This window comes from Manduca sexta, chromosome 20, assembly GCF_014839805.1.
Source record: "Manduca sexta isolate Smith_Timp_Sample1 chromosome 20, JHU_Msex_v1.0, whole genome shotgun sequence".
Classification (NCBI taxonomy): Eukaryota; Metazoa; Arthropoda; class Insecta; order Lepidoptera; family Sphingidae; genus Manduca; species Manduca sexta.
The window spans coordinates 11,139,070-11,159,582 of NC_051134.1; the positions used below are offsets into that span (position 1 = coordinate 11,139,070).

General features: G+C 36.5%; 2 protein-coding genes across 2 annotated transcripts in view; one reads left to right on the top strand and one right to left on the bottom strand.

Annotated features, from left to right (window-relative positions):
- LOC115440696 (tachykinin-like peptides receptor 99D) overlaps window positions 1-20,513 on the bottom strand; it is a 189,632-nt gene that overhangs the window by 42,299 nt on the left and 126,820 nt on the right. The window lies entirely within an intron of this gene.
- Window positions 2,508-4,122, top strand: LOC115455187. The gene has a single exon (XM_030183865.2). The coding sequence runs from the start codon at window positions 2,938-2,940 to the stop codon at window positions 3,991-3,993; it is 1,056 nt and encodes a 351-aa protein (XP_030039725.1). The 5' UTR covers window positions 2,508-2,937; the 3' UTR covers window positions 3,994-4,122.

Consider the following 20,513-nt stretch of genomic DNA (forward strand, 5'->3'; position numbering starts at 1 on the left):
ACACTTCGTCATGCAATGTGCTTAAAAGCTTAAAGAGGGTACAAAGTTTTCTCCCTACGTATTATATAATATAGATTTCTTATGATACGCATCAATTATTTTTGCACTTCTTTTAGTATTATTGTCATATGAAATCAAACCTTGTAATTTTTTAGTTAAGACTCAGTTTTCCGCGCAAGGGATAACTTTAAATGTCTTCTACACACTAATTTCAATCGCAATATGATTTTTTATGCCAAATTAAAATTAACCTTTTGAATTTTATATACGTGCAAAAAAACGACAGGGACACAAAAGTTTAAAGGTGGTTTGGAATTTGGAATTTGCTCTGCTACATTTTTGTCTGACTGTACTAGCGGCAGTAGGTATTTCGAGTAGCCATGCACGAACAGTTATATTGGTTGTCTCGACTCATAACGACAGTATAATAATTTCTTATGTTTCCGCGAATGTTAAACATTGAAATAAAACTAAGACACTGTGAGCTTATTCTCGGAAACCGGACCGACAACAGCTAAAAAAGTAATTTTGTCTAATTGTAAATTCTAAGTATATATTGTAACTTTGGCTTTTCGACGACTAACATCACAGTCCCCCCAGTGACTACGAAAGCTGCAAAGTTCAAAACGTCGAAAAAAAATTATATTATAAAATCCGAAAAAATATTTTATTTTAAGGTCCTAAAGACAGCGTTAGGAAATTTTCACACACGTACGCGTATCCATATCGCCGTAATAATATATATAGTGGCGATTATAACATTGATTTAGCCGCCCGTGTACACTTCTATACGAAATAATTAATAACATTTCAATCCAAATAACATAATTGCGCTTGACAAAATATCCTTAAAGTATAATTTGCTTGTATTGCTAAGTAGAAACACCCTCAGCTAACACTAAACACTAATGAAGTTTATGATCGTAATAACGTTGTGGGTTTGATAATGATCAAAGGGTTTCGGATCTTACATCGTTGAAATTGATACCTCTAATCAAACTGTTTATCTTGGTGAATTGTATATCTCGGAGAACATCATAAAAGATCTTCCTTGTGTTAATATATTCTGCCGATTTAAATTTTCTGCCGACGTTTCGATGAATGCAGTCTTTGTGGTTACGGGGAGGACTGAGGTGTTGGTCATCCGCAAAGTCGAAGTTACAATATCTACCTACATTTTACAATTATGCAACTTTTTAAATTTTTACCTGTTGGTGGTCCGATCTACGCAGTATCAGCTTACAGTGTCTGAAAGTAAAATCCTAAAAAGAAATCTCTCTCTCTAGTAGCGTTTGCTCGTGCCTTTGCCCATGAGGATTTAATTTTGTATCATCAAAAAAGTACTCAAAGTCCTTTCTCGCTGTTTAAGCTTACTTCGTACAAAATTACATAGAAATCGGTTCAGGAAAGGGTATAAAAGCGCGATAGATAACTTCGTATATATTCGATAATCTTTGCCATAGTGAATATCTTCGAGCACGTTTCTATTGTAACACAAAACACTTCGAAAACCTATAAATTATAGCCGAAAATAACTTACGCATTTAACTCGCAGATTTATAGAGCGTACCTTTCTTTGCAACAGGGGATTTATTAACGGCTGAGTCTGGTGTGGATTACGCCACGTTTGTTTCCGACACTAACATTGTCTCAAACTTCGAGGAAATACATACGCTGTTAAAGATTTTAAGTTATTTGAATGAGAAATGAAAAAGCAGTGCCTTTTATTATCAGTTAATAAGTGGTTCTAAATATATTGAAGCGATAACAAAAACATTAGTGATCATCTTCCCAGTACCTACTTGCAAACTACTGAAATAAGTAGTCCAAAAACGCTGTGGATAAGATAATATAGGTACTAATATGCATAAATGTAATGCAAATCGTTTTAATGATAATTAGATTTTTACATAAATTGCGAAAGGGAAGGCGGCACGAATCGGATTATATGAAATCAATGCCACAGATGCCTTAAATACTGCTCTAATTTTATTAGAATTATACATTATTACAAAGACGTTAAAGTTGGTTTTAGTACACATAGCAAACGATGTGCCAAAGAATCTCGATTGCAAAGTACAGTTAATTAATTATTCGAACTATCAGGGTTTCCTTTGTTGTTAACGAAAGTTCTAACTTAATTCAAAGTCATGTTCGTTCTCTACATGAAAACATAGTTAAGTCATATCTGAAGTCCGTGCTAAAGCAGGACTACTATGCGGGAATAAAACACTGTCAAATTATTGCGGTGACAAGTTTATCTATTGTCAGTTGCATAATATTGAGGGCCTGTTTCGGTTTGTAGTAAATTTTATTGGAAAGTTATATTAAAGTAACGTAAATAGTACTCATTTTGTTGCTATTAATTTGGAAGCATAGATTAAAGTGTGACTTTTGTTTTTGTCGGCTTATACATTTATTTAGATCTTGTAAAACAGACCTTTAGTAATTTGTATATTTAGAATATATATTTCGGCTAAAGTTTGTTTATGTTCGTTCGGAGTGACGTCACGGACGGCAAACTAGTTTAAGCTGGTCGCGGTTGTTTTATTGAGTAAAATAATATAAAACGTTTAATTTAACCAGTTTATTGCATGAACAGTTCTCCACAGTATTATTCGCATCATATAATGTTATCTGAAGTTTTAGTGCAGTGACTAAGGTTTAATCTGGAATTTTATTTTAAAACTATCACAGTGAACCTAAATCTACCCGAATCGGCAGGAAAAAACAAAAAAATACGTAAATAAATAACTATAAATACTTGGAGTGAGTGATTCGTGAGCGCGCGCCCTAAGTTTCGATCGCTGTGCGCATCTTATGGTGTTTACAATCACACTAACACCATATTATTATATAATAGTACACTTTTGCAAGACTATAAGCACAGCGCCATCTAGTGATACTCCTTAATACGTCTTAGTGCAATCGATAACCATGCCGTCAATTAGATGTGGCGGCTGCGCTAAGTTCTTGTCACCGGCAGAGGGCGTTAAATGCAGTATATGCAATGCTGCGTACCATCGGTCGTGTGTAGGTTTGCCGAGAGGTACGTCAATCACGTCGTGGCGCTGCCCTGAATGCACCAAAAATGACCGGCGGGATAACAAAGCGGAAACACCGGTGCGTGGGAGGGCAGATATGGGACACAGCTCTGATGACCTAATGAGCCCGGGAACAGTAGGCCATGCTGAGAATGATATGGTGGCATCACTCTCTCCTGCCGTGGCAACGGAGCTGCGACGATTTAAGGAGGAACTGTGTGCTGAATTTCGCTTAATGCGGCATGAAGTACTGCAATTGCGTACAGAGATGGCCGAGCTGAAGGATTCTCTTAAAGGATGTGCTGAGCATATGAACAGCCTAGAAGCAAGGGTGGATGCTTTAGAGCACAAATTAAGCGAAAAGGCATCTGACAAGAGTCCATTGGAAGGTGTCGTAGCTGAGCTAAAATCTCAATTAAATGAGCGGGATCAGGAGCTCTTACTTAATGATGTCGAGGTGACCGGAATACCAGAAAGCCAAGAAGAAAGCACCCTGCACCTTGTAAAGGTTCTCTCCAATAAACTGGGCGTCGCTATTGATGAGAAAGACATCGTACATGTCGAGCGCATCGGTTCTACTCGACGTAACCGGGAGGAACCTTCTGAAGGAACTTTCAATCCCGCTGCGCAGCGCCCACGGAGTTTAGTCGTTCGCTTTGCGCGCCGCGCGACTCGCGATGCATTACTGCGAGAGGCACGTGTGCGCCGCGGCTTTAATACGAGCGAGCTTGGCTTTGGCGGTCCGTCGAGACCGGCGCACCGAGTCTACATAAATGAGCGCTTAACTCGTACGAACCGTCACATATTTTACAAGGCCCGTCAAGCCGGTAGTACTCACAACTGGCGGTACGTGTGGACCAAAGGGGGCAGGGTGTTCGCTCGTAAGGAGGATGGCCGTAAAGTTGAACGTATCACTTGTGAAGATGACATAAGTCGAATTTTTGGATAGCACTCAGTTGGTCCTGCCGATATCTAAAGGACAGTATATGTGATTGTTTAATTTTATCATTATTTGCATTTTATCTTATGGCTTTGTGTAGACATCTAGATCAAACTGCTAATATTACTAGTTTTTCAACACTTTGTATTTATTTACCTATACATATTAGTCACATTAATTTTTATCTCACTTTACACTTTACAATACTCTTTATTATTATACATTATAAAACCAATAAATTAAACTATTTACAACTACAATTAATAAACTATTTACAACTACAATTAATAAACTATTTACAACTACAATTAATAAACTATTACATGGTATTAATTATTTACAATTTTAACAAACTTATATTTATATTTTTATGGCGTTTTCTATTTTGTATTAATACAATCGTCTTCGGGTACGAGCAATGATCAAAAATAAATTTCTAAAAATTGGATTGCTTAATGCGGGTTCCCTTGGTACAAACCATGACAATTTTGTAGCAGCAGTGGTTAGAAATGATATTGACATACTAGCGATAAATGAGACCTGGCTAAGAGCAGGTGAGGAGGGCCGTGCTCCTGCCCTGCCGGGCTACCGCCTGCGGCACATTCCCAGACCGCGCGAGTTGCGCTCGCGGGGAGAGAGGCGTTAGTTTCTATGCTAAGCGTGACATCAATCTACGTGACCTAAAGAACCCAGCAGCTCCAGCGCATTGTTCAGTTGAGCAAATGTGGTTCACTCTGAACCACAATGGCAAGAAGCTGGTTATTGGCACAGCGTATCGGCCACCTTGGTTGGATACTGACCAATTTTTAGACGCTATAACAGATTCTATCAGTTCATTCTCCAACTATGACAATTTAATTTTATTAGGTGATTTTAATATTAATTTATTTTGTAATGATGACATTAAAACAATAAAATTTATGGCATTCCTATCCTGTCTTAGTCTTTCTCAGCTAGTCACTGAGGCGACACATTATACTGAGACTAGTCAGACGCTCATCGATGTTGTTTGCTCCGATCTAGCCACAAAAAAGGTGACTGTAGAGCATGTTGGTTCTCTCTATGGACATTGCCTTGTAGTTTGTGAATTTCTTATTAAACGCGAGAAACCTACTCCACGTATAATTACATATAGATCTAAGAAAAATATTGACTTAGACGCGTTTAACGCAAATCTGCAATCTATTAGATGGGACCTAATATCAACACTAGACAATGTTAATGATGTTGTTGATGCTCTAAACTCTAGTATTATTGCACTATTTAATCTGCATGCACCTTTAAGATCCGTTATCATCAAAGACCGTTCCTATCCATGGATTACAGATACCATAAAACTAATGATGAAGTTGCGAGATGAAGCTTCAGCAGACTATAATAAGAACAGGTGCGGCATCAAAAAAGAATATTATAAAACCTTAAAATCCCTTGTTAATAAGGCACTCTTCTTCGAAAAGTCAGCATATTTTAAACATCACATAAATAGTAAAATAAATAAGCCCCAGTTACTATGGAATAATCTTAAAACTACCTTACTTCCAAAAAATAATATTGAATTACCTTCCCTATTTAATAACCCAAATAGCATAAATAACCATTTTTTAAATATTCCGGGTAACTCTGATGTCAGCATTTTCGCAACTGACATTCTTTTGAATGCCACAAATTTAGTGATGCTACCTTTCACTTGAAAGCAGTTAGTCTGGATTCTATAATAAAAAATTTTAAAAAATTGAAATCGAACGCTGAAGGTAGTGACCTTATAAGTCTAGATATGCTTATTATGACATTTCCTTATGGCTATTAATATTATTAAAGACCTTATTAATTTGTCCATCACTACATCAATATTTCCTGATGTTTGGAAACTTGCGATTGTGCGTCCTCTACCCAAGCAATCAAATCCTTCAGAATTTAAAGATTTACGACCAATAAGCATTTTACCGTGTCTATCTAAAGTTATGGAGAAAGCCATTTGTGAACAATTAGTCGATTACCTTGAAAATAATAATATTTTGCCTGAGACACAATCTGGTTTTAGAAAAGGTCGCAGTACAGTGACAGCTATGCTTGATGTAACGGACAACATATTATGTTCTCAAGATGAAGGTATGTGCACACTGTTAGTATTATTAGACTTCTCAAGGGCTTTTGACTGTATAAATATTAATCTCTTACAATCTAAATTATCTCATTACGGTTTTGACTCAAACGCCTTAAAATGGTTTAACAGTTATCTAAGTAATCGTTTTCAGTATGTCAAGCTTGGTCGCAATGATGGATCTTCGCTTACATCGGACAAAGTGCCCATTACTAGAGGAGTGCCGCAGGGTTCCATATTGGGCCCAATCTTGTTTATACTGTATACATCTGACATTACCATGCACATTAGACATTGCAAATTCCATATTTATGCAGATGACATCCAAGTGTATATCTCCTTCAAACCAACGGAAATGGATAGTGCAATAACTAAACTGAATGAGGACCTTTCCAGTATTGCAAATTGGTCTACATCCAATTGCTTACTGCTTAATCGGACAAAACAAAGTACCTGATGTTTGGCAGCAATCATCAACTTCGTATCTTAAACCCATCACTAAATGTCAACCTTTTGGGCAAGCCGATTGAGCGTGTATATGAAGCTCGCAATCTGGGTTTACATATGGATAGTGATTTGCGTTTTGAAAAGCATGTTGCACACTCAATAAAAATTGTTTTTATAAATTGAAGGTCTTATATAAAATGAAACCATATCTTCAGGAAAGTTTGCGTGTGCAGCTTGCAGAATCCCTTATTCTATCGAAATTAAATTATATGGACACGGTTTTTGGTCCACGTTTGCTAGCTAGGACACAAAGGCTAATTCAACGAGTGCAAAATGCTTGCGCCCGTTTTTGCTTTAATATACCATTACGAGCACATGTCTCACCTTATTTAAATAAACACTTCATTCTTAAAATGAAACACAGGCGCAAACTTCATCTTGCGTGTCTTCTTTTTGAGGTCTTGAAACATAAAGCACCTGGCTATCTTCATAGTAAGTTGTCCTGGGTATCATGTCGCAAGTCATATTATGGGCCCCGGCAGTGTGTAAAACAGCTTATCACTAGACGTCATAACTCTGCCGCTTTCAGAGGCAGCTTCCGCTATGTTTCTACCAAGTGCTGGAACAACATCCCCCCACCTATAAAGAATTTGAAATGTGTTCACAGTTTTAGAGTGAAGTTAAAAAAATTCATTCTTGATCATCAAATAGCTCAGGAGCGATTGAGACATGATACTAGCGCCATATAATATAAAATATAAATAAATTATCGTTTAAACTTCTACCTTAGTATTTATTTCATTAATATTTATTTATATAATTATAACTTACATACACCTATTATAATTAACCAATACACCTCGGAAATGAAAAAATCAAATGCGGGTTTGCGCGCGAGTCGCTTTGACGAAGTGACATGAGCGTACGCATGAAAAGCCCCGCTCGACTGGCAAGTGGCAACGTCGCGGCGCGGCGGCGCGGCCAGAGGGGAAGCGCTGAGGGGGCGCGGATGTAATGGTGCGCTCGCGATGCGTACATACTACATACATACCTTAGATAGCATAGCGGGCCGCTATTAGCGGCCGCGCCATTACATCCTACGCGTGCTTCGTTATACTTTTAATTTAATTTAACTTAATTTAATTTCAATTATAACTTAATCGGTACAAAAATTTATTTACTTACCTTTGTGATCTGGATGTCTACTCATTCCCCCATGCATTTTGGTGCAGTTTTAGTTTTGTACTTTTAGTTTTGTTATTTTTTTTTTTTTATGCCTTTGGCGCCCGTGACATCACGAAACGGCCCAACGGAAGATCAGCGCTGGTTTTTTTATCAGCATATGCTGAGCTGGGTTCGCTTTTGTGACGAGCAAATAGATTTAAATGTATTAAACTTGTAATTATTATGTAATTTTGCTTGTTACAAATAAATATTTTCTTTCTTTCTTTCTTTCTTTCTTTCTTTCTATGTCTGTACGGTGACTTTTCGCGATAGTACTAAATTCTTAGGATCGGAAATTCTCCATACTATTCTTATTTTAAAAATAAGATATATAATTTTTTACAACTAAGGCAGAAGACGAACGTCCGCCATATTGCCTGTATCCGTCACTCACGTATTTATTATTCATAATCTTCCACACATTATTAAGGCTATAGAATATTCACACTCAAACTGAGTAGAATAAGAGCGGATCTACCTTAATTACTAAAGAAATTCAATCTCTCTCAAATAAATTATTCAAAATACACACGTAAAGCCATTAAAGTAAGTAGGTACATTACATTAAACACAGAACAGTAGCGAGTTATAGTTTGACAGACGTAGGTAAAGTTGGGGATACACTTGATAGGAAAACGAGTATCGTGTGTGCTGTATCATGGATGCCACAATGCCACAATGGGGATATATTTACAAAACAAACTTGCATGCAATGGCGTCCCATGCCTGGTTTTAAATGATGACGGCGCGAATTAATACCGAGACGGTCTAGTTTGGACGAACGGTTTTGCAGACACCGCGACGCCTTCGTTATATGGCATATCAGTAAACAAAATTTTGTACAATCTACTTGCTTCCTAAATACAGACTTGCTTGTTAGCGTATATAAAGTGGGTGGCACGTGCAAGGAACTGTTATGCAGGAAAGGCAGCTAAAGTCCTGTGTATTCCCGCCTTAATGTAGCAAACCCACCTTCACCCGAAACTGATCCAGCAATTACATCGCTAAAGTTATTAACTTCGCCATTTCATTCATTAATTCCTTTCGCTTTTGCAGCGCTTGGAAGCACAATAGGGGTTCTTATGCGCTCGTCTTTTGTTTTTTGTTCTAAAATATTAATTAAATTCAAAAGCCATACGAACGGTTCATTTTAAAATTTTCAGTCTTATTCAGCTCGGAATAAATGAATTAAGTTTGGAAAATTTGACGCGGCTTGGTTTAAGAACATTTATAATTTGAATAGGCTCTGTTAGCTTAAACCGACAGTGTGACGAGATCGTCTAGCAAGCAAATATTATGTGCATAAGTAGCAATCTATGCATAATACTGTATGAGAGTGCTTCTATTAAAACCTTTCGATCTTATGCTTTAACAAATATAGCCCTAGGATGTAAAGATAACATAAACAAATATTTAAGGGCTCTACACTCGTAGTACCCGCATTTCAAAGCCCACACACCTCACACAAACAATAAGGTTATAAAGATAAAATACATATATTAAAACCCTTTATGGAAACGGCTTTTATAATTCCATTAAAATTCAAACCAAGCGGAACACTTGAAAGTATTGAACAAACGAGATATGAGCGAGTGTCGTTACAAAAATACTTTATATCACGTCAGGGAAGACTAAAGCCTGCATTCAGGATGGAGTGACTGTTTACGAGATTTTTGTAGTTTCAGTAGACGGTTTTCGTGTGAACTGCGGTCCAGTTTGTTTCATGATGCATGATGAAACTTGGATGAAACTAAGTTAAGTACTGGTCAAAGACGTTACCAATTTAGTGAGATATCTTAGGCGCTGTTACAAAGCGTATATACTTAATTTATGTGTTGATTATACATGGCATGCTATGTTGGTAGAACCTAATTTTTTAACGATTATTACTAAAACTATATAATTACCTAAATTTTATATTATAGTTTATAATACGTCTTAAATTATCTACAGTATTTTGCATGCTTTAGAAGTATTACTTCGTGATTAGTACATAATTATCAATTGGTCTTCTAGAAATTGAGCCAATTTACTGATTGTTGCACATTATTGACCGTCTCGGTGGCGTAGTTGTGTTACTGTATGATTGCAGTGTTGCTGAGACCTTGGGTTCGATTTACCGAGTCGAGTAAACTGATATTGTGTTTCAGCCGGGAGTTTGGAATTTGTGCCCGATATGGGGATAGGCTCGTCGCTTATCACATTATGGGACGGAAATTCGGATATTATCGGCGAAAAGTGGGTGCACCAATTCCGTCTCCACCTACCCCTTCAGGGATAGAAGGCGTGAGTATATATTTGTATTATTACATGATTTTATTTAAAGGTTAGTTAAACATATTATATAAGACCGCTTTAAACATCGAATGAACCATTCCGTACAAAAGTACCAATGACGGTCCCAACTCTACACTTCACTTCAACCGTTATGTTTACGATCGGCAATATCAATGAAATCCCTCGGCATCCTGTGGCCAATACGATCCGGTTTAATCTCCAACGGTTTGTGCATCAAACACGATGGCATCTGAATTCACAGGGCAATCTCGCGCGTATTATGGCCGGTCCGATTGGATTGTCCAAGTGTTATAAAGCTTTATATTGAATGATTGCCAGTTACCTGTTTCACCGTTTGACACAATAAACGCTTTCCTTGAGTTAGTAAAAATGATAGAAATTGGGTTTTTGTTTTGTGGTGCAACATAAATTAAACAATGTGTGCTCATTTTATTTATGGATTGAGCAGGTATGATACATGATTAAAAACAGTGCTGTTGTTTATTAATTGATAGATGTCGCTAAGCTACGAATCTCTTGCTCAATGGTACAATTATTAGAATTACATTAATTATAATGTTACACTTTAGTGCATTCCTTACACAACATTTAAATGACTTAGGGCGTATTAAACAGGTATATAGATAGTATGTTGTCAGCTCCTGTGATAGAGGAGGATATTAAAAAAAAATATTTGAAAGCATGGGAAGTGAGTAAACACCAATGAACGTATGGAGTGACATCGCAAAAATACGAAGGAGCTCATTAAATAAATATAAAAAAATATGTGTATAGTACCTACTCATTTTATTACTATTTATTTAATTAGAGTCTGACATGTATTTGGTCGTCTAATACGTTTATGTGACAAATAGAATTTAATCGGAAGTTGTGAAACAGGCTCTCAGTATAATATCGTCAAACACCAAACAGTTCTACCTATATAATTAATTACAAAACGCGTTTAAATGCCAGCCCAATTTGATACGTCTGGAGACCTTTAAAGGCTACGGTCTATAGCCAATAACATGCTAATAAACATTCTACAATAGTATAACTGGTGTGCTAACGTAAACTAACATTATAGTATACGAAATGTCTAGAATTTGACTTCTAACGTGCGTCACGAAACAGAATAAAATTAGCTCAAAGTTCCAGAGTATATTACTTTCCATCATAGTTCCCAATATTGACATTCGACAGTGACAATGTATTGATTATATTGTACCGCCATGAAAAACCATTGAATATTAAATATAACATAAGAAATAATTGAACATTACCTTATACTGGTTACCAATGTTGGAGTCGGTACCTATCAAGGGTCCAACAACAATGAAATTTATATGTGACTACACGGGAAATATCAGCTTTCGAATAAAAAGATTCATCAAAAATAGGTTAACCCAGTCTAAACTTTTGAGAACAACAAATATATAAAAAAAAATATACAATCGAATTGAGAAACTCCTCCTTTTTTTAAGTCGTTTAAAAATAAATTCGGACAATAAAGTAAGAGAGATGATACTACGATGCAGCGAATACAAACGCACAGAAAAGACATTTAATAACAACCTTACTTATCTAATTTCTTACCAGTGGCGAAGGGTGAAACTTTCCGAAAGGAAGCCGACACAAAATATAGGTACTAATATTAATTATAATTAGAATCGAACTTAATTTGCTGTGAATATTAATTATTTATTTATAAATAATATAATTTATTTTAATACTTTGCTTACATATATTATAAAAGGGAAGCCGGCAGAAATCGGGTTATACTGCTTATTACTAATATTGTAATTGCGAATGTTTATGGAATTGTTTATATCTTTGTTTGTAAAAACAATATTTACCGAAGGGATTTGGATGAAAACTGACACACGAAGAGACCATGTCCTGAATTAACACATAACCTATCTTTTTTTACCTCAGTAATTTGCTCCGATAGGAAATAAGAGATTTATTTAATCTGATCTAAATACAATGCGCTGGCGTAATACCGTGTTTTAAGGATTTTTGTAGCGGCTTTTTGTAACGGCTTTTCACACGGGTGAAGCCGCGAGCAACACCTAGTTATATAAAGGTGTTAGTTGCAGAAATAATTTTGCTTAGCTTTGTGTCCTTAAATTGAATACTTACACTACGTCAAGTCCCGTCCATCTCAACGCATAATTCCGCGCATATCATATGAGAGCTGATTCCGCACCCGACTGAAAATACATTGCGTAATTTGCATACAGTCGAAAATTGCTGACCTGCGAGCTAAATTCAACCGTCAGTCGTATTAGCAGGGAACGGTAGGCTGAGCTGAGCATGTTAGATGGAAGATTCGGGATATCAGGCATAATCAAAGTGCTATACACTGACCGGCTTCACAAAATAATTTTAGCTAAAGGGCGCCCTACACACTAGATATAACGTGAGTGCCTATTATTAGTATTGGCTTTGAAATAAACCTTGGATTGATTGAAGACGCTAAAGAAATAAACGAAACAAAAATAATACAATAAATGGAGCACAAAATCATTGACATTTGGCTTCAATTGTTTGAAGTTGGTTAGAAATGGATAACGTTGTATTTATATTACTCAATAAAATACAATCAAATTCAGTGTAGACTCTTTAGAGTTTCATGATAATATTAATTTTTAAAAATATCAAGTGTATAAAAGATTACAGGGCAGAGAGCACGGTCTTATTAAAAATACATCGTAAATCGTTTATCTATCCGGTAGCATTTATGGATAAAAATAACCTTACAAAGATTACATGCGTATTAAATACCAGATTTTACCTTCAGCTTCGCCCTTGTGAAAAAGTTTTTCCGGTATAAAAAGTCTATAGCACTCAGGAGTAATGTAGCTTCCTATTGGTAAAAAAATAACATGGGTTTAGTAGTTCCTGAGATTAGCGCATTCAAACAAACAAAACTCTTCAGTTTTATAATATTAGTACAGATACATACACGATACTTACACGTCACAATACAAGCCGCTAGTATTTTTTATGACGCAGCACAAAACACTAATCACGATGACAGTTATTTCGCTACCGTAAATTCTTTTGCGTAAATGGCCGAAAAAATTCTATCATTTTTTCCGATCCACTTTAAATTATCCTCTTTTTTCTGCATCATTAAGCGAAGTCATTCCATGTTAGGCTGCTTTTCCAAATGCAAGTCACGTTGTAATCGTCGATCGGTCAGAAGAGGTACGATGGTAAAAAATGCCCGTAACGTTTAGGACTTGTTCACACCATTTAAATGAACAAGTGGCTTATTATACTTGTAAGTTGTAACTTTATCGTAACATAGTTAAACTGCTATTGTGAGATTTGAATTGATGCATCCTGAATAACTGAATAGTAAACTATTTTTCTTTAATGGAAGTGTTTAGTGTTAATATATTTGCCTTTCACCGTTCGTTCGTTCCATTATGAAATAGAGGACAAGCCTACCGCCATATCGGACACTAATTCCGGATTCCAGGCTGATGCTGGGCGGAGACAATTAAATATCACTTTGCCCGACGCGGGACCTCGAAGCAGTTGTCGTACCGTGCACGCAATATAACTACGCCACCGAGGCAGTCAGTAATAAGTGTTTCAGTGGCGAAGAATGAAATTTTCCAAAAAGGATCCGACTTATCGGTTCTAATTATATGCATTAATGCGGTCTGGAAATCGTTCTAATGTTAATTAGATTTTACATAAATTACGAATCGCAAGCCGGCAGGAATTGGTTATATGGACACTTCGCCACTGGTGTGTCTGAGTCCCAAAAACACGTGATTCTTGATAAAAGCCCCTAACCACACTTGTAATCACTAAACAATTTATTTAAGTCTAACTCCTGCTAATACAAACAAGAAACGTTCATAATGTAAGATAAGGTCGTCGAGCTAGTAATCCGGCAATATTTCTATAGAATAAGCGATGATATTGTCTATCAAAGGGTAAGCCAGACTATAGACGTCAAACGTGAGGTGCTTGAACTTGAAGCCTTCGCCTAAACGCCGGCTTATGTTCTCATACTTGTAATCTTTCACCTGGGATATGTTTTAATAGTTATTACGTCATATTTCCTCTAAGGATATAGAAAATAAGATGGGCATATGTAGCACTTAATACTATACTATTCTATACTATTATATAATGCTGAAAAATATGTTTGTTTGTTTGAACGTGCTAATCTCAGATACTCCGAACCGACTTAAAAAAACCTCTCATAGGAAGCTACGTTAGCCTATACTAGGAGTACCTAGTATAGGTTACTTTTTAATGCGGAATATCTTTTTCAGGTGGGTATAGTCGCGCAAAAGGTAGTAATAGCATATAGCCATTCGAGCAAAGCGATACAAATATTAATACACATTTTTTTTTATCAAATACATTATACAGATGCTATTGAGTTAACGTTATTCGTATCATATTAAAAGTAATACGATGATTACAGCCTATATTATTTTATTCATAACTTCAAGCGTCTATTTCACCATGCCTGAGTAACTTGAGTTATTGCTTCTCAAACATAACATAAGACTTATTATACATAAAGGTCACACAGTGGCGAAGAGTAAATTATTTCAAAAGGTAACCCGAGGCAAGAAATTACCTTAGTTAACACATCGCGACGAATTTCACAAAAAAACTAAGCCATAAGTATAGCCTTCTAGTATCTTTATGGTAGTAGCCTTTCCATTTAGTAAATAAACCTAAAAGGGAAGCCGGTAGTAATCGGGTTGTATTAACGCTTCGCCACTGCACAGTCAATTATATTCCCAAATAAAAGTCTATAATCAAAAGAGATGCCTACTAAGTTCATTGGTTGTTTAATAGGCTGACAGTATCATTTATTTACGATTTTCATAAATGATTCCAATCCCTACAAATTATATTTGTGTCAAACAAACTTCACTCCGATTGGTCCATTTTTACCGTCAATCCGAAGTTAGCGGATAGGTTATTTGATTGATATCGGTCGGTAAATATTGAAAAAGGGATCTTAAAAACTTTTTTACTACATTTTACTTATACGAGGAGTTTATTTTTATAACGCGTTCAATAGTCGTTGTCAAGCCAAATATATTTTTTTGTTTAAGTAAAAAATATGTTATGTGGCAATGATCTCTAGCTAGTTTAATGTGCTTTGTCAGGTGTTCGACATCATCTTATTATGTTTGAGATCTTATTGTGTTGTTAAGGATAATCGGGTGAATTTCTCTAGATTTTTTTTACGGAACATGAAATATACTCAATAGAAAGTGATAGAAGCACAAGAAAGTTTTCATGTTTGTTTAAAGAAGACGCATATTAACCGACGAATCGTTTTGGACGATATTTGGCACAAAAATAGTCAAGTCAACGAGTACCACGTAGACCAATTTTTATTACAAGAAAATTTTCAGTAAGAATTCATCTAAAAGCTATTATGGGGACGAAGCCTGAAGCGAATGGTGGTGTAACAATATAAACTAAACGTAGACTACGCCAGTTATTCATCTGATAAGAAAACTAGTCGCTACGCTCAATGCTACGCTATGTTACGTAGCTCCGAAACCTCAAAATTACAACTACCAATCTAAACATTACTATACTCACATTTTAGTTTATTTCTGACTAAGTTATATGGATTCGATAAGCTGTTCAATGTGAATTAATACCGACACATTATGAAAGTAGTCACTATACCTATACAGTCCTCGGTAACAGCCTTGATCTCAAGTACATAATATAGTACTAATATTATGTACGTATAATTAGATTTCTTTACTTTAATTAATAGTGCCAGATGTAATAAGAATAATCTAATTATATGGACTAGCTACATACATTACTTTAAGCGCTTAAATTAGCAAGTAAACTTGCAGTCGTCGTCTTCTACAAGCAATTTTTACCGTGTAAACAATCAAGCCAAGCCGACTTCCGCAAGTTTGAAGCTTGCTTGTCTATAACTAATGGAATATTGCCGCCAATAAACGCAATATATTGCTGCAAGAACTTCCTACTCTAAACTTAGCATAACTACCACGAAGGGTCCATATAAACCAATTCCTGTCGGCTTCCCTTTGTAAAGAATTTATGTACCTATATCTTGTCGGGTTCCTTTTCAGAAAATTTGACCTTTCGCTACTAATAACCCCCACTTTATGGGAAGTACAGCCTATACATTCAGTTATATTAATAGCGTCAAATTCCTACCACATTAACAGTATATTTAATGAATATCCGTCGTTCGCGTGTCGCGCCGATGTCGCCAGACACCGGTCGTTAATTTTGTAATGACCTGCGTGCGTGGATCGAGAGATTATTGAATTAACTTCGCTTTTATATGAACTGTTTGTTCGTTGTTTGTAAGGTTATTATTTTGTAGCAGAAGACACATATAACATGATATTATATGGTGGGTGTTTCGGACACACACGCTCTTAGTGGCGAAGGATCCCGGTCCGATTCTTACCGGCTTCCCTTGATGTGAGTTTATGTAGAATCTAATAATCATTAGGAAGATTTGTAGTCCGCATTTTTGCATATTAGTACCTATATGTTGTGTCGGGTTCCCTTTGGGAAAGTTTCACCATTCGCCACTGTACGCTCTCAACCGAAGGTAAAGGCAAAGACGGAACATGTTCACTCAGTTTTCGTCAAGCCTCTCTAGGAAATCTAGTCTTGGAAAAATCATGTCTACGATATATTGTTATAAGAAAGGAATGCAGCGGTCACAGTCGCATTTCTTAGAGTTCTCTGGCAATGTTACATTGGTTGAAACACATTAATGTTAGGGCCGAAAATTGATTACTGTCAAACTATTAGCAACATCGTCTTCATTGAAATAATACTCAAAATCAATTAATATAACAATGTAAAGCAATTTATTGATAACGTAGTACGTAAGTGCGCCATCAGGCCCGCATAATTATGTCGACTGCCGAGGAGTAATAATATCTTGTCAGTCAAATGCAGCAGGGTCACTTTCTCGTAGCCATATAAAAAAAAAGTTACTTTATATCATCGACACTCTTTAAACAGCATTGCCTTTTTAAGTAATTTATTCTAGTATACCACTTTATAAAGACGTAAACAAATTGCATATTAAATCCACGCGAAAGGTTTCGCGACATACCATTTACTTTTATTACGTTTCCTACTCAGATAATAACACCACTTGTCACCGCACGTTTAAAATGGAGGGCACCGGCGCCAGCTCTTTCCCTGTCATTTCCTGGCTAGAAAACGACTATAAATGTCTAGATATAAAATAGATTATTGCCTTTTCCATCTAGTTCAAGTGCATGATAACCTAGCTGGGAACGGTACGGTCTGGCGAGAGAAATGTCACCAGGTTCTGGCTTTTCGAAGTTACGTGTATATTATTAATCAATTATTATTCTCTTTAAATTTGCAGGAAAACATCGTGAGGTAACTTACGTAACTGATAAAAAATAAATATTTTGCTACAGTGCAGTCGACAACGATCACGTCAGTATCAGCCTACCGCATGATTAGCGAACAATGCGCTCGCAATAGCATAGATTTAGATGTCGCCGATTTGATTGCTGAATCAGGGTTATCACTTCTCTACTAACTACAAAAATCGTATTGATATTTGTCTGGTAATTTCATGTTTGAATTTAAATCACAATGTTTTGTTCTGGCTTCACCTTAATCCCGATCATCGGTAACTCGCCCCCGATTACAACCAGGCGTCTGGGTCCAAAACATGACTTTGTGTCCCGCACTCAGTCCGCAAAGAATACTGGTTAGTTTATACCATTAAAAAGAACATGAAATACAAAGTCGACTTTTTAAAATGAGAAATCCAATCGGTGAGGCGCTGTGTCGCAAAGGAATCGTTTTATTTTTAACCCTCCGGGGCGCGGATTTGTCTCGATTCAAAGGATTTAAAGCGAACAGCTGGCGTGATCCGGGTTAAATAAGACAACGGAAGGGGGATCTGCTGACTCTCCATTTAAATGTTTGTTGTCAACCCTAACACGGTAAAGGTGGAGACAAGGGTTAATATTTAAACTGCAGAGCCATTTTTAACGGATGCCGATAATTTCAAGAACACTGGAGGCGGTAGCGCGTAAATTAATTATTGTAGTACCGATGGGAATATACCAAAATGAATTATAATATATACCGTTGCACTGCTCGGCTCGGGCCTCCTCTACTAATGAAAGGAGTAAGGCTTTAGTCCACCACGCTGGCCTAGTGCAGATTGGTAGACTTCACACACCCTCAAAATTCCTATTTTGAACATCTCAGGTATGCAGCTTTCCTCACAATGTTTACTTTTACCGTTAAAGCATGCGATAATTTACAAAGAATCATAATATAGATCGAAATAAGAGTTAAATAGTATCGATATATCTAAAATTGAGATTGCCGCAACAGGTGTCGAATGCAGTAGAATGGGTAGACTAAATATAATAAAAATACTACAGTTTCTTGCCCGTTCTTTTCTGGTGGAAACTGCTTTCCGAACTGGTGGATGAGTAAACATTTACTAAATCTTAATAATGTTTATCATTTTATTGATTCATTTCTATGCGATATTCAACACCTGGTCTATACGTGAGGAAAGTCGTTACAGAATACACGATAAAAGGTAATGTAAGTCCTATATATAGCTTTGCAAAAAATTGCCCGACTGACACTGTCTGATACAAATATTTCTCATATGGCGTCTAGACATGCAATATAGTTATATATAGAAAATATGTAGGTCTATCAAGGTACGTTATTTAGGGCAACTAGATCTATAGTACTGCAATATATAAGGACATTTGAATCCCTCCTAGGCGAATTTCGGCCACGGCGCCAATCTTAACGGAGATCAGTCAGGCGCGCAGAAGATGTTATAGTGCAAAAATATGTGCGCAATACACAGGTGCACTCACTATTCCTTCATTCTCATAGTCCGGTGAGAGGCCAATCCGGGAATGTCCGGAGAGAGATCAGGCGCAGGACCAACGGCTTTACGAGCTTTCCGAGGCACAAAGGTTGAGACGGCCAAGTTCTTGTTACCAAACTTCGAATAAGTACTTTTTTTAAGATAGAAATACCTAGTCATCAATTTAAATTATAAATTTTGGCCCGAGCCGAGAATCGAACCCAGGACCTTAGCGTGGTAGTCGTACGCATTACAACTACGCCACTGCAGTCAACGACAAATAAGGGACAGGTAAGTCTTTTGCAAGGGTCCGGCTAGATACCCATCTAGCCGGACGGATCAACGCAATGCTAATACCACTATGCAACATAGTGTATGCATTAGAGGCGAACAGTCCATATAACCCGATTCCTGCTGAATTCCCTTTTATAATTTATGTAAAATATAATTATCATAGAACGATTTGAAGACCACATTTATGCATATTAGTACCTACGTTATCCTGTGTCGGGTTCCTCTTCGGAAAATTTCACCTTACGCAACTGGTATGCAATGTTATATTCTTGTCTGAACGACATTGTTGTTCATGTTACTACTTAATATGACATTTTAGTTTATCGTCTAATACCTGTTTTAGATGATTACCGAATACAGAAGATAGTCACAAATATAATTACTGACAACTTTAAAACGAAAAAGCAAGTGCGACTCTAAAGCAGATTATTCCTGGTCAGGCTATATTTTCTATTTCACACGGCTTTCAACATTTCACCAAATGCACACAAAACAATTTCATCACAACTACTAAGTTAACCTCGTTGTTAGGTTTCGTTACTCTTTTAATTAATTTTCCCCTGGCCGAGCCGAGTTTAATCCTACTACTTTATTTGGTATTCTATAAGTCTCGTATAAATTATCGTCAGCTTTTGCAATTCAAAGTGCTTTGCTATAGATTAATTCGTTAAGAATTCTAGTATTAGTAAACCTTTGACTTAGTAGACATGTTTTATTAACTTCTTGCATAAATGTTGGAGTAGGTATTCTCTGGTTAAGATGTCATAAGTAAATACGTATAAATATGTCATAAATTAATATTGCAACAAATCTACGCTCATATTATTATATTTACTGGTGGTAGGATATATTTTATATCCGTCCGGATACCAACCACCGTACCCAAGGTGTTAAAACCTACCATAGTGTTCCACGTAATAGTGGCGCGTTCCGGGATCAGCTGTGTATATCCCGTTCCAAGAATCCGGCATAATTATTTCGACTGTCGAGGGGTAATCATCTCTTAGCAGTCGACGTTCTGTTGGACCCTATTCCATTTACCATATGGTGTCACTGCACGGCACGATAAAGTAACCCAGTTTGCCGAGCCGGTATAAAAAAAACATAAGCAGGGAAATTTGTACATAGCGTAACTAAATCAAATCACATATTCGCATTTACCTCTGCTTACATCGTGCCAATCATCTATGAGTTACAAATATTTTCGCCAAAAATCTCAGTTTTAGTTTTCAGAATTTTCGTTCAATTTCTAGTTTAGTGCGAGGGTAGTGTTTGTAAGCATATTTCTGA

What these genes read in the sequence shown, in the direction of transcription:
- LOC115455187 (XM_030183865.2), top strand. Translation starts at nt 2,938, where the DNA reads ATGCCGTCAATTAGATGTGGCGGCTGCGCTAAGTTCTTGTCACCGGCA.